General features: G+C 38.2%; 1 protein-coding gene across 1 annotated transcript; it reads left to right on the top strand.

Annotated features, from left to right (window-relative positions):
- Positions 1–14,861, top strand: LOC132565506 (NFX1-type zinc finger-containing protein 1-like). Its single transcript, XM_060230159.1, has 3 exons — positions 1–33; positions 8,086–13,604; positions 13,847–14,861. The coding sequence occupies exons 2-3, from the start codon at positions 8,171–8,173 to the stop codon at positions 14,038–14,040; spliced, it is 5,628 nt and encodes a 1,875-aa protein (XP_060086142.1). The 5' UTR covers positions 1–33; positions 8,086–8,170; the 3' UTR covers positions 14,041–14,861.
- Positions 14,862–15,090: the final 229 nt, after the last annotated feature.

The raw sequence follows: 15,090 nt of genomic DNA on the forward strand, positions 1-15,090 counted from the left end.
CTCTCATGCTAAACACACAGAGGAAAATGCGAGGTATGCTACACCCCGACGCTGTTTCGTATATTTTCTGTGTCTATACTCTCAACTTCTACAAATTGAAATTTATTGAGGCGTACACAGTGTATATAGACAATATCTAAACATAATACAATCAGTTTTAATGAGAATTAATTGACTGCTCCTTTTTAATGAAATCAAAGTTGTGTTCCAGTGTTCCAATGTTGTTTAATGTGTCATTTTTGTACACATTTTTTTTAATCGAATCTTGATATTCGCACATGTTTGTATATCTTTGGATAGCTGCCATAGAGGATCATAACTATAAATAGGATAAAATAGCATGTCCCCGACCTTCAGACAGAGACACTTGAATAATTCAGATAGCGTTTTTGCTGTTTACAAATTGTATGACCAATGTACATGTGCATCGTGATTTAAAATTATTTTATAAAGATGATAAAATATCTCAGCAAAGATTTATTACATACACTTTTACATTATCATGTGCTCTAAGACATCTTAGAATAATCTAATAGGGGAAGTTGGTATTTATCATTTGAATTTGATCCATATCCATATGAATGACTTATATGATATACTGTTGAGGTGTTATGATATGTGTTAGGGATATTCTGTATAATATTACCTGTTAAGAACCGTTAATTATCCAATTAGCCAAGCCGTTCATGTTTGTTAAGTCAGGTACCTGCGGGAATTTGTTTACATAAGGTAATTACATGTGTTAGGGTCACGCTGATTGTGGTTTCATAATTATCAATGGATCAAACCACAACTGTTTCATCGCGGTACCAGTAACCAATAATCTTTCTGTAGAATATGATGTATATGTGTGTGGGGTATGATGTGTTGGTTAGGATATGATGTGTATGTGTTTGGGGTATGATGTATGTGTGTGAGGATATGATGTATGTGTATGAAGGATATGATGTATATGTGTTTGGGGTATAATGTATGTGTGTGGACTATGATAAGTATGTTAGGATATGATGTATATGTGTGTGGGGTATGATGTGTGTGTTAGGATATGATGTATATGTGTGTGGGGTATGATGTGTGTTGGGTATGATGTGTGTGTTTGGATATGATGTATATGTGTGTGGGGTATGATGTGTGTGCTAGGATATGATGTATATGTGTGTGGGGTATGATGTGTGTGTGTTAGGATATGATGTATATGTGTGTGGGGTATGATGTGTGTGTTAGGATATGATGTATATGTGTGTGGGGTATGATGTGTGTGTTAGGATATGATGTATATGTGTGTGGGGTATGATGTGTGTGTTAGGATATGATGTATATGTGTGTGGGGTATGATGTGTGTGTTAGGATATGATGTATATGTGTTTGGGGTATGATGTAAGTGTGTTGGGTATGATATGTGTGTTTGGATATGATGTATATGTGTGTGGGGTATGATGTGTGTGTTAGGATATGATGTATATGTGTGTGGGATATGATGTGTGTGTTAGGATATGATGTATATGTGTGTGGGGTATGATGTGTGTGTTAGGATATGATGTATATGTGTGTGGGGTATGATGTGTGTGTTAGGATATGATGTATATGTGTGTGGGGTATGATGTGTGTGTTAGGATATGATGTATATGTGTGTGGGGTATGATGTGTGTGTTAGGATATGATGTATATGTGTGTGGGGTATGATGTATGTGTGTGTGTTAGGATATGATGTATATGTGTGTGGGGTATGATGTGTGTGTTAGGATATGATGTATATGAGTGTGGGGTATGATGTGTGTGTTAGGATATGATGCATATGTGTGTGGGGTATGATGTGTTGGTTAGGATATGATGTGTATGTGTTTGGGGTATGATGTATGTGTGTTGGGTATGATGTGTGTGTTAGGATATGATGTATATGTGTGTGGGGTATGATGTATGTGTTAGGATATTATGTATATATGAGTGGGGTATGATGTGTGTGCTAGGATATGATGTATATGTGTGTGGGGTATGATGTATGTGTTAGGATATGATGTATATGTGTGTGTATGATGTATATGTGTGTGTGTGTGTGGATATGATGTATATGTGTGTGTGTGTGTGTTAGGATATGATGATATGCTAGGATATGATGTATATGTGTGTGGGGTATGATGTGTGTGTTAGGATATGATGTATATGTGTGTGGGGTATGATGTGTGTGCTAGGATATAATGTATATGAGTGTGGGATATGATGTTTGTGTTAGGATATGATGTATGTGTGTGTGGGGTATGATGTATGTGTTAAGATGTGATGTATAAGATTGGGGTATGATGTGTGTGTTGGGATATGATGTATGTGTGTGGTGTATGATGTGTGTGCTAGGATATGATGTATGTGTGTGGTGTATGATGTGTGTGTTAGGATATGATGTATATATGTGTGGGGTATGATGTGTGTGTGTTAGGATATGATGTATATGTGTGTGGGGTATGATGTGTGTGTGTGTTGGGTATGATGTGTGTGTTTGGATATGATGTATATATGTGTGGGGTATGATGTGTGTGTTAGGATATGATGTATATGTGTGGTGTATGATGTGTTGGTTAGGATAAGATGTATATGTGTGTGGGGTATGATGCATGTGTTAGGATATGATGTATATGTGTGTGTGTGTGTTAGGATATTATGTATATGTGTGTGGGGTATGATGTGTGTGTTAGGATATGATGTATATGTGTGTGGGGTATGATGTGTGTGTTAGGATATGATGTATATAAGTGTGGGGTGTGATGTGTGTGTTAGGATATGATGTATATGTGTGTGGGGTATGATGTATGTGTTAGGATATGATGTATATGTGTGTGGGGTATGATAAATATGTTAGGATATGATGTATATGTGTTTGGATATGATGTATATGTGTGTGGGGTATGATGTATATGTTAAGATGTGATGTATAAGATTGGGGTATGATGTGTGTGTTAGGATATGATGTATAGGATATGATGTATATGTGTGTGGGGTATGATGTGTGTGTTAGGATATGATGTATATGAGTGTGGGGTATGATGTGTGTGTTAGGATATGATGCATATGTGTGTGGGGTATGATGTATATGTGTTTGGATATTATGTATATGTGTGTGGGGTATGATGTATGTGTTAGGATATGATGTATATGTGTTTGGGGTATGATGTATGTGTGTGGGGTATGATGTGTGTGTTAGGATATGATGTATATGTGTGTGGGGTATGATGTGTGTGTTAGGATATGATGTATATGAGTGTGGGGTATGATGTGTGTGTTAGGATATGATGTATATGTGTGTGGGGTATGATGTGTGTGTTAGGATATGATGTATATGTGTGTGGGGTATGATGTGTGTGTTAGGATATGATGTATATGTGTGTGGGGTATGATGTGTGTGTTAGGATATGATGTATATGTGTGTGGGGTATGATGTGTGTGTTAGGATATGATGTATATGTGTGTGGGGTATGATGTGTGTGTTTGGATATGATGTATATGTGTGTGGGGTATGATGTGTGTGTTAGGATATGATGTATATGTGTGTATGTGTGTGGGATATGATGTGTGTGTGTTGGATATGTGTGGATATGATGTATATGTGTTTGGATATTATGTATATGTGTGTGGGGTATGATGTATATGTTAAGATGTGATGTATAAGATTGGGATATGATGTGTGTGTTAGGATATGATGTATATGTGTGTGGGGTATGATGTGTGTGTGTTAGGATATGATGTATATGTGTGTGGGGTATGATGTGTGTGTTAGGATATGATGTATATGAGTGTGGGATATGATGTTTGTGTTCGGATATGATGTATATGTGTGTGGGGTATGATGTGTGTGTTAGGATATGATGTATATGAGTGTGGGATATGATGTGTGTGTTAGGATATGATGTATGTGTGTGTGGGGTATGATGTGTGTGCTAGGATATGATGTATATGTGTGTGGGGTATGATGTGTGTGCTAGGATATGATGTATATGAGTGTGGGATATGATGTTTGTGTTAGGATATGATGAATATGTGTGTGGGGTATGATGTGTGTGCTAGGATATGATGTGTATATATGTGTGTGGGATATATGATGTGTGTGTATGATGTGTGTGTTAGGGATATGATGTGTGTGTTAGGATATGATGTATATGTGTGTGGGGTATGATGTGTGTGTTAGGATATGATGTATATGTGTGTGGGGTATGATGTGTGTGTTAGGATATGATGTATATGTGTGTGGGGTATGATGTGTGTGTGATATGATGTATATGTGTGATGTATATATGATGTGTGTATGATGTATATGTGTGTGTATGATGTGTGTGTTGATATGATGTATATGTGTGTGGGGTATGATGTGTGTGTTAGGATATGATGTATATGTGTGTGGGGTATGATGTGTGTGTTAGGATATGATGTATATGTGTGTGGGGTATGATGTGTGTGTTAGGATATGATGTATATGTGTGTGGGGTATGACATGTGTGCTAGGATATGATGTATATGTGTGTGGGGTATGATGTGTGTGTTAGGATATGATGTATATGTGTGTGGGGTATGATGTGTGTGTTAGGATATGATGTATATGAGTGTGGGGTATGATGTGTGTGTTAGGATATGATGATGGATATGTGTGTGGGGTATGATGTGTGTGTAGGATATGATGTATATATGATGTGTGTGTTAGGATATGATGCATATGTGTGTGGGGTATGATGTGTTGGTTAGGATATGATGTGTATGTGTGTGGGGTATGATTAATGTGTGTTGGGTATGATGTATGTGTTAGGATATGATGTATATGTGTGTGGGGTATGATAAGTATGTTAGGATATGATGTATATGTGTGTGGGGTATGATGTATGTGTTAGGATATTATGTATATGTGTGTGGGGTATGATGTGTGTGCGTATATATGTGGTATGATGTGTGTGTTAGGATATGATGTATATGTGTGTGGGGTATGATGTGTGTGTTAGGATATGATGTATATGTGTGTGGGGTATGATGTATGTGTTAGGATATGATGTATATGTGTGTGGGTATGATGTGTGTGTTTGGATATGAGGTATATGTTTGTGGGGTGTAATGTGTTTGTTAAGATATGATGTATATATGAGTGGGGTGTGATGTGTGTGTTAGGATATTATGTATATGTGTGTGGGGTATGATGTGTGTGTTAGGATATGTATATGTGTGTGTTAGGATATGATGTGTGTATGATGTGTGTGTTAGGATATGATGTATATGAGTGTGGAGTATGATGTGTGTGTTAGGATATGATTTGGATATGATGTATATGTGTGTGGGGTATGATGTGTGTGTTAGGATATGATGTATATGTGTGTGGGGTATGATGTGTGTGTTAGGATATGATGTATATGAGTGTGGGATATGATGTTTGTGTTAGGATATGATGTATGTGTGTGTGGGGTATGATGTGTGTGCTAGGATATGATGTATATGTGTGTGGGGTATGATGTGTGTGTTAGGATATGATGTATATGTGTGTGGGGTATGATGTGTGTGTTAGGATATGATGTATATGTGTGTGGGGTATGATGTGTTGGTTAGGATATGATGTATGTGTGTGGTGTATGATGTGTGTGTTAGGATATGATGTATATATGTGTGGGGTATGATATATGTGTTAGGATATGATGTATATGTGTGTGGGGTATGATGTGTGTGTTAGGATATGATGTATATGTGTGTGGGGTATGATGTGTGTGCTAGGATATGATGTATATGTGTGTGGGGTATGATGTGTGTGTTAGGATATGATGTATATGTGACATGTGTGTGTAGGTGCATTATATAGTTCAACATATTTGGGTATGATGTGTGTGAAAAATCTATTTTACAAAATCTTCCATGGTTAAAGGCGCAAAAAATGTAAATTATAAAGTACCGACCCCCAGTATCCTGATAGCAGGGCCAGAAAGGGTCTGATAGATTGAAACTTCTACTGAAGCTTTATTCTAAAATCCCAAATATGATAGAATCAAGTACTCATCATGGATAGAACGGCCTTCAGATGCTTTACCAAAATGGTGAAGTTCACGACCCCAGGATCTCACATTTCTCCTTGAGGAGAGGGTTAAGATTACTATATTTTATGTAGAAAAGTTACATTTTTGTATATTTTAAAAGTTAAAACTTGTTGTAATAATTAGTTTAAGATGAAAGTTAAACAAGATGCACATACTGATCTCGACTGACCCCAGGGGCTGTTGGGCAGGGCCAAGATTGGTCAAATTTACTGATGATTAACAAATCTTCTCAATACCTAGAGAATGTAAAACCAAATACTTTTCTTGGTTGGAAGTTTCATACGTGCTTTATAACAATTGTAAATTTCATGACCCCAGGATCTCGCATTTCCCCTTAGGGAGGGGGTAAACTTGACTCAATTTAATGCACACATTGAGCATAATTTGTTAATTTTCTTTCAGAATTTTTTTAAAATTTGGTTCAAATGTTTGTTTTCTTTTTCATAAGCTGATAGGTTGATGAGAGGCACATATTGACCTTGACTGACCCACATGTGCGATGGGCGGGGCCAATATGGGTCAACTTGATAGAAATTTCAAAGATGTTCAACTGTTCCCTGGATGGCAGATTTTAAATAGGAAAATCGAAATCTTGAGTGTGATTCCTTTAATTCAAACTTAGTTAGAAGCCTACACATGGGACAGCAGTTAATGCAGACACAATTTACATTTGCATTATGTTGTACAATATAGTTAAAGTTGTATAACTTTTTAACCAACTGTTACAAGAAGCATTGTGACTCAGGTAACCATTATGGCCCTTAAGACTCTTGTGATATTGAGTTTTACACTGATATCCTTTTAACTTGATAGGCATGATAACCATTACATAAATTGTGTTTTCCCAAATTACACTGATACATTTTTACCCCTCCCCCCAACTCCCCACACCCCCAAAAACCTTTGTGTGCGTTCAGATTTCTCCTCCTTTAGTTTTTTATGATTGTAATTTCATTTCTTTGATTTTTTAAAAAAAATTATGAACGGCTTACTGCTTTCACCATATTTTAAAAAATTATTATCCTTTGTTCACTTCCATATTTGTATCATTTTCTATCCAGTAAATAAATTTTGCCATGGAACAGACCAATTTTGTTTTGTTGTTTCGCCCTGGGGAAATGCTTTTATTTGATATATGTAAGATTCCTAGGTTACTGGCAATCAGGTTTGCGAAAATGAATTACCTTCACTAACTTTTAAAATCATCAGTGTCAAATATCTTGACAAGGTCTACAGTATCGAATGCCTTAACAAGGTCTAAAGTCCTGGTATTTGGTATATCTATATACATACTCTGATCATTTGCAATCAAATTGTGAAAATGGTTGACCTGTACGAGGTGAAGATAAGTGAAAAACTGTCAAACAGTGCCACCAATTTCCATTTTACATTGCTGTCATTTTCTTCAAACATTCGTTATACGCGACCATTTAAGATGAACCGGTTTGTTATCATTTTAGAAGAAGTACTGAATGAATCATTCTTATGTCTGATATTAAATTTCCACCTTTTATGTAGATGCCTTTTAGAAAATTTGACAAGACATTTTACAGAATTGTTTGGCCCTTTACACATGAACGTCTGTAACGTTTGCTTTTCTGGCAATTTTTCACCTTTTTAGGTCATCCTGTTAACCCATTGCGATCTTGCGATCAGCTTTTGTCCAGTGTCATGTAAGAGCGTAAACAATTGTGAATTTTATCAGCATTTCCTCCTTTAGAGCATTCTTCCATACATGGTTAGAATTGTAGAACTGCAAGAATAGGACGACTGTTTGATAGTATGCAAATATTGCATTTGGATTAAGAAATGACTAAATCAAACCAGTCAAGCGATCTAGGCCGTATGGGCCTCTTATTCAAAACACCCTACCTTGATAACTGTGGAGGGGTCACAGCATAATTTTAATAAAGTAGTCACCTATTTCCGTACTTATTTATAAATGATCATGTATTTCCACAGTGCAACATATGAAAATATTTCTACTACCATTATGAACTGCTTTGACATTGCGAATCGCTTCATGTACTTTCAGATGATGTCAAGATGATTCACTCTATATCTTCCTCTTGACGCAACATTCCTCGGTCAGCTGGAGTTTTAAAATTTGCAACTGAAGAATGGACGACGACCAAGAAGGTGCTAGACAAAGGGATAGAAGGGGAGACGGAGGTGGAAGGGGTGGTGGTAGAGGCGATAGGGGAGACGGGAATAGACGGGTACGTCGAGGAGACTTAAATCGAGGGAGGGGTCGTGATGATCGTCAGGCAAGAGCTCCGCGACCCTGGAGGACACGTCTTGGCTTCAAAAGACTAAACGAATTACAACACAAGGAGCCTTCTGATATTCTTATAACAATTGCCCACTCCGATAGTGGCCTTCAGGAGGGTTTGAATGACGCAACACTGAGCAACGATTTCATCTCTCTTTTCCTCAGGTGCATAGCTAAGGCATGTAGATGTCAGTCGTCTCCAGCAAAGGTTATACAGCTTTTAACGTGTATACTTAACTCAACTTTTATCAATTGCACATTGCCTACATTCATGTCAAGAATGATCTTGGAAAAATCTCCTGTCAGACAACTTGAATTCAGAGCACCTCTTCACGATACTATATTCATCATGTCGGAGATCGCCCGGCGAAGCCCAAGCTCAATAACATCAGTATTTGGTGTTATGGGAGTAATGCAGTCGGTTTTGAATACTCTGCGTGCGACCACTGACATCATAGAAGATGATTTATGGAAGGATTTCAACGAATGTTGTATGCTGAGAGACCATATGCTTGCAGAGGCACAGGTGAAATCAAGGAAAAGAGAGCAAACATCTTCTAGGCATGATGACGACAAGCCTCCCGATAACTTCCGTGAAATTTCGGTGTTTCCAGAAAAATCTGATGTACAGAATGAAGAAGGTCCGTTTTTGCGTAGGAACAAAATAAAAGGAGGTTTTCAAAACCTGGATCACTATCTAGATGTTCAGTTTAGGCTCCTAAGAGAGGACTTCGTCGGTCCTCTGCGTGATGGAATCAATGGTTACATAGCTGCAGTGCAGACAGGGAAATCGAAGCGCTCACAAGAAATGAGAGTTTATTACGACGTCCAGGTGATATGTCCAATCGGAGCTAGCAATGGATTGTGCCATCGAATTTCTTTTGACGTCAGTAGGATGCAGCGAGTGAACTGGGAGTCAAGCAAACGTCTAATCTTTGGATCTCTAGTTTGTTTTTCGAGTGATAACTTCAGGACTTTATTGTTTGCAACTGTTGCCGAACGTGACCCAAAAAAACTCAAAGAGGGAATTTTGGATGTGAAGTTTGAAGGTGTTAGCAACAGAACTGTCAATCTTCATTTCAACAAGAAATATGTTATGGCAGAAACAGTAGCATATTTTGAAGCCTATCGACACGTTCTGAAAGGTCTGCAAAAAATCGACGAAGGCGACCTTCCCTTTGAAAAGTACATTATCAAATGCAACACAAAAATGCAAGCTCCTCTTTACTTGAGGCAAAACGACCGCTTGACACTGGACATGCGTCCACTCGTAGATGAAGGATTCATTATAAGTAGTGTTAGGCAACACGAACTACGAAATTTAAATAAAGAATTCAGCGAAAGAGCGGCTGTGGCAAAGTCGGTTGAAGTAAACGGTGTATGGCCTAGCGCGGAGCTGTTGCATCTCGATCAGTCCCAATACAAAGCTGTCAAGCGGGCTTTGACTAGCGAATTTGTTCTCACCCAAGGGCCTCCAGGAACAGGCAAAACCTACATCGGGTTAAAGATAGTGAAAGCGCTGCTTCACAACCATTCTATTTGGAATACGAATCCTGACACACACCAGGAAGATCATAGGCCAATGCTGGTAGTCTGTTATACCAACCACGCCCTCGATCAGTTCATAGAAGGCATATGCGATTTTTTCAAAGGATCAATACTCCGAGTCGGTGGAAGAAGTACAAGTGAAGCTATGAAAAAGTACAATTTAAATAGTATGCGTTCGAGGATACGGGAACTACGAGAGGTCCCAGATGAAATACATCGTGGAAGAATGAACGCAAGAAACCAGATGAAAGACCTCCAACACGAGATAAACAGAATATCAAGTTCCTTAGAAATCGCCAGCCGAGAGGTTTTGAACGAAGATGTATTGGAATCATTTATGGGCAGATTTTATGCAGATATTTCTGAAACCAGAGCCGCTTATTTTGACGATGGTTTTCAAACACAACAGAGAAAGACGCGCGCCGCTATACTGGACTGGCTGAATATAGATACTCTTACAATCGGTGAGGAAGAACAGAACCTTGACTTGAGGGAAGGTCTAGATGCAGCCGCAGAAGTTCCAAACCAAGATCATGCACAATTCCACGCCGGTGATGCGCAACAACCCGAACATCAAGACGATCCCAATGATGAGGATGATGAATTAGTAGATGTTCTAGATGAAGTAGATGCCATGGTTGCTCAAAGAGAAATAGATGAATACTTGGATGATGGTTATGATGTGGAGATGGAAAAGGCAGAGGTTGTTATGCTTAAGATGCAATTAAGTAAAAACTCTGTTGCACTTAATGTAACAAACCTAGAAGAAAAAGATACAAATCATGACGACGGTTGGCAGATGACGAAAAAACAGAAGAAAGCACTTAAAAGACGTCTGCGAAGAGAACTAGGATCGGAAGACAGGATGGACGAAGCAGAAATCGAGAGGATTTATGACGTTTGGGAATTAAGCCAGAAAGACAAATGGCGATTATACAGGTATTGGGTGAACAAGTTCTCCGAAAAGATGAGAGATAAGATCAGATTAACGGTTCGCGAATACCAGTCTATTTGTGATCAGCATCAGGAAGTCTTAATGCAAGAGGACAAGGGGATAATCAGAAAGGCAACGGTAGTAGGAATGACTACCACAGGAGCAGCAAAGTATCAGGCGGTACTTCAGGAAATAGGGCCAAGGGTGATAGTGGTTGAGGAAGCAGCTGAGGTCCTTGAGGCGCACGTGATCACAACACTCAGCAGGGACTGTCAACACCTGATCCTGATTGGAGACCACAAACAACTTCGACCGAACCCGACAGTATACAAGCTAGCTAAGGAATACAACTTAGATTTGTCTTTGTTTGAAAGGATGATAAAAAATGACATTGACCTGGATTGCCTAGAACTACAACACAGGATGCGTCCGGAAATTTCAAAGATCATGACTTTGATATATCCGGAGCTGAAAGATCACGACATTGTCAGGACGTATGATAACATTAAAGGAACCGCAACTAATGCATTCTTCATTAACCATAGTTTTCGAGAACAAGAAGACGTCGATCTAAAGAGCCATTCAAACATTCATGAGGCCAAGTATATTGCAGGACTTTGCAAGTACTTTTTGTTACAAGGATACGAACCAGACCAAATCACAATTCTCACACTATACTCTGGACAGCTCTTCACCATTAGAAAGGAAATGCCGAAGCAAATTTTCAGTGGGGTTCGCATTACTGTTGTCGACAACTTCCAAGGCGAGGAGAACGACATTGTTCTACTTTCACTTGTCAGAAGCAACAGTGATGGAAAAATAGGCTTTTTAAAAATCGACAACCGCGTGTGTGTTGCATTGTCTCGGGCAAAGAAGGGCATGTTTGTTATAGGAAACATGGACATTATGGCACAAGGGAGTAGGTTGTGGAAACACATTGTCTCTCATGCACAGAAGGAGAGGATGATAGGTGAAGGTCTGAAGCTAATTTGCCAAAATCATCCAGAAGACGGAGGGATGATAGCTAGAGTATCTGAAGACTTCCAAAAGGCTCCCGAGGGTGGATGTATGAAGCCGTGTCAGTTCCGACTCGAATGTGGTCATACATGCAGCATGGTATGTCATGTTCTTGATCAAAAACATGAAAAAATTCAATGCAGAAAACGCTGTGAACGGATTATTTGTGATAACAAACATAAATGCAATAAACTTTGCTACCAGAAATGTGGCGAATGTCACGTTTTAGTTCAGAAAAAAATACCGCAGTGTGGCCACAAGCAAGACATTCCCTGCCACATAGATCCTGCCTATTTTCGTTGTAAGGAAAGGTGTTCGAAAATCTTGTTGTGTGGACACAGATGTGCGGAAACATGTGGTGAGGATCACACAACAAAATGCCAGGAATATGTCCAAAAGATATGGCCATCTTGTAGGCACGTTGGAATGGTAAAATGTTTCCAGAAGGACATTACAAAATGTGTTGAGGGATGTCAAGATGTCCTGGAGTGTGATCATCTATGTGCAGGAAGCTGTGGATCATGCAGTCATGGAAGACTTCACAAAGCTTGCACAAAGCAGTGCGGCCGAACATTAATTTGCGGTCACCTTTGCACTGATCGATGTTCTAGGTGTCCACCATGCGTCAAAAGATGCGAAAATCGTTGCATTCATAGCAGGTGCAACAACCGTTGCGGAGAACCCTGTGTACCTTGTAACGAACCATGTGAGTGGACCTGTAAACATTTCACTTGCACAAAGCTGTGTTGTGAGCCTTGTGAGCGACCCCGTTGTAATAAATCTTGCAAAAATAAGCTGAAATGCGGGCATAAATGCATAGGAATGTGTGGGGAAAAATGTCCATCACTTTGCAGGGTTTGTAACAGGGATATTGTGACAGAAATATTCTTCGGAGATGAAGATGAACCTGATGCTAGGTTTATACAGCTGGAGGACTGCGGTCACGTAATCGAAGTCAATGCCATGGACACATACATGGATCAGGATTCTTCTGATGAAATAAGCGAAATCATATTCAAAGGCTGTCCCAAGTGCAAAACTCCTATTCGGAAAAATTTACGATACGGAAACGCCATCAAGCAAACCTTGCATAACATAGAACAAGTCAAACGAAAATTGCTCGGGGACGAACAAAGGATCAAAGACCTATTGGAGGAAACTCCATATGAAATCGAGCAGTTAGAAGAAAGAGATAAAATTCTGCTGATGAAAAGATTTGAGGAAATACTTCAAGAAAAGGATATTTCAAGTCGACACCGAATAAAACCGCATTCAGTCATGAAATTGTCCGAAGAAACACTCTTAACGGTCAAGAATCAGGCAACATTTCTCGAAAGAATCAAAGAAATGAAAAAAAAGAATAGAGCTGTCGTGGTGTCCTCCGAGTCGAATGACATATTCGAGGAGGCGAAGGAACACCTTGAGCAACTTCGGCTTTGGATATTGAACCCAAGGTCGTATTTTACCCAGCAAGAGTCCTTGGACGTTACAGATGAAATATGCAGACTAAGAGATCTCAGAAACTTTCTATTGTATAAAACACAGGTTAGTAATAGAAAAATGATCTTGGATGGTGACTTAGTTAGAAGAATGCGTGTCGCAGAAGTAATGCTCACCGATGGAAAAAAGTTTACTGAGGAAAAACAGAAGAAAGTTAAACGCACCTTGCAAATGCTTAAAGACGTTGTCCCTGGAACTGGGCTTGGTATTTCAGAGGAGGAACGGATTCAAATCATCCAGGCAATGGGTATGGGGAATGGACACTGGTTCAAATGCCCGAACGGTAATTATTTTAATCACATTTGCACACTGGTTGACGTGCGATAGATATTTTTTTCATAATACAAGCTATACATAGAAATATATTAAAATCGGTTTAGAAATGCGGATAACGTTTGAACTGACAATATTAATCCTCTGATAAATACTTATTAAAGAAAAAATATGATAAGCATTAAATAACGTACTGTCGGCTCGAAATTGCAATATAAAATGTATGTGACTACTTTGATTGTCTCATTACAGGACATGTGTATGCTATTGGTGATTGTGGCGGTGCAACCATAGAGGGACGTTGTCCAGAATGCAATGCGACAATCGGAGGAAGTAGGCACACCTTAAGATCGGATAATGCGCTCGCACCAGAAATGGACGGTGCAGCTGTTCCAGCCTGGCCAACCGCACTTGTTCATAATATAGAAAATTTCCATATAAACTAGTGACCAATCAATCAATTTGGATCACAAATTACTTTTTAAGACATGGAAGTCAAACATTACACTACTCGTGTTCAGATTCTTTTTATGAATGTATTTTTTTAATTGTTTAAATGTGTCATGACTTTATGATTTATTCTTGAAGAAATTGGTAATGAAAAAGGATTTTGAAACATGAGTTCACTGTACGAATAAGTTCCTTTTATTTACCGATGTGCATCTGTCCACCAATAAGTCAAGGAACCTGTTCATACCTCAAACATGTAGTCTTGTTTTTTTGTGGATTTTGTAGATAAACAATTTATTCGAGTGTTATTCATTAGATAGATTGTACATTGTATAATTTATTTCATGATATGACATATGTGCTTTTACTTCAGTCATAAGTTTAAATATTTTGTACATGACCATATTCCTTTGTCTTATTTTCGAGAAGACTTTGAAATGTAAATGTTTTCTTATTGTGTACATGGAATGTAAATATAAAGAAAATCCAGATAATTATATTATACTGTAAAACATGTCGTGGCGATTGTAATTTCATTGGATTCGTGGATATTTATGATGCACAAATCGATATGTTGAGGAAATGATAAACAGTTAAAAATTAACATATATTTAAGTACTAGGCGACATCATGGGTACTAAGTTCCCACGAAATCAAATGACAACAAAATAGTATTTGCTTGAAGAACCACGAAATTTAAGCCCCACGATATTATCCGAATTTACTGTCCCTAATAAATATATATTTGAAGACTTATGAGAAATGAGAATGAGGTTTAACTGTTAAAATAAAGTGTGAACCATAATATATCATTTCGAAAATGTATCAAAATTATCATATTAGTAAAATATCATATTTTGTATTTGGCAAAATAAGAATATGAGTTATATCCAAAATCTTATCGTCATTATGCCCAAAGGAAGGTTACATGTTAACACAGAAGAAATGCATGTTGCCTCAGGTAATTATGTCAATTAAATGGTACCAATGTTATATCATTATATCTAGTATGTTGACAAGATAGACACTACATAACAACTTGTGTC

Source organism: Ylistrum balloti, unplaced genomic scaffold (assembly GCF_031769215.1).
Source record: "Ylistrum balloti isolate Yb309-2 unplaced genomic scaffold, AGI_CSIRO_Ybal_v1 Utg369576, whole genome shotgun sequence".
NCBI lineage: Eukaryota > Metazoa > Mollusca > Bivalvia > Pectinida > Pectinidae > Ylistrum > Ylistrum balloti.

Coding starts and splice junctions, on each gene's coding strand:
- LOC132565506 (XM_060230159.1), top strand. CDS start 8,171: ATGGACGACGACCAAGAAGGTGCTAGACAAAGGGATAGAAGGGGAGAC. Junction 13,605..13,846: donor CTGGTTCAAATGCCCGAACG/GTAATTATTTTA, acceptor GTCTCATTACAG/GACATGTGTATGCTATTGGT.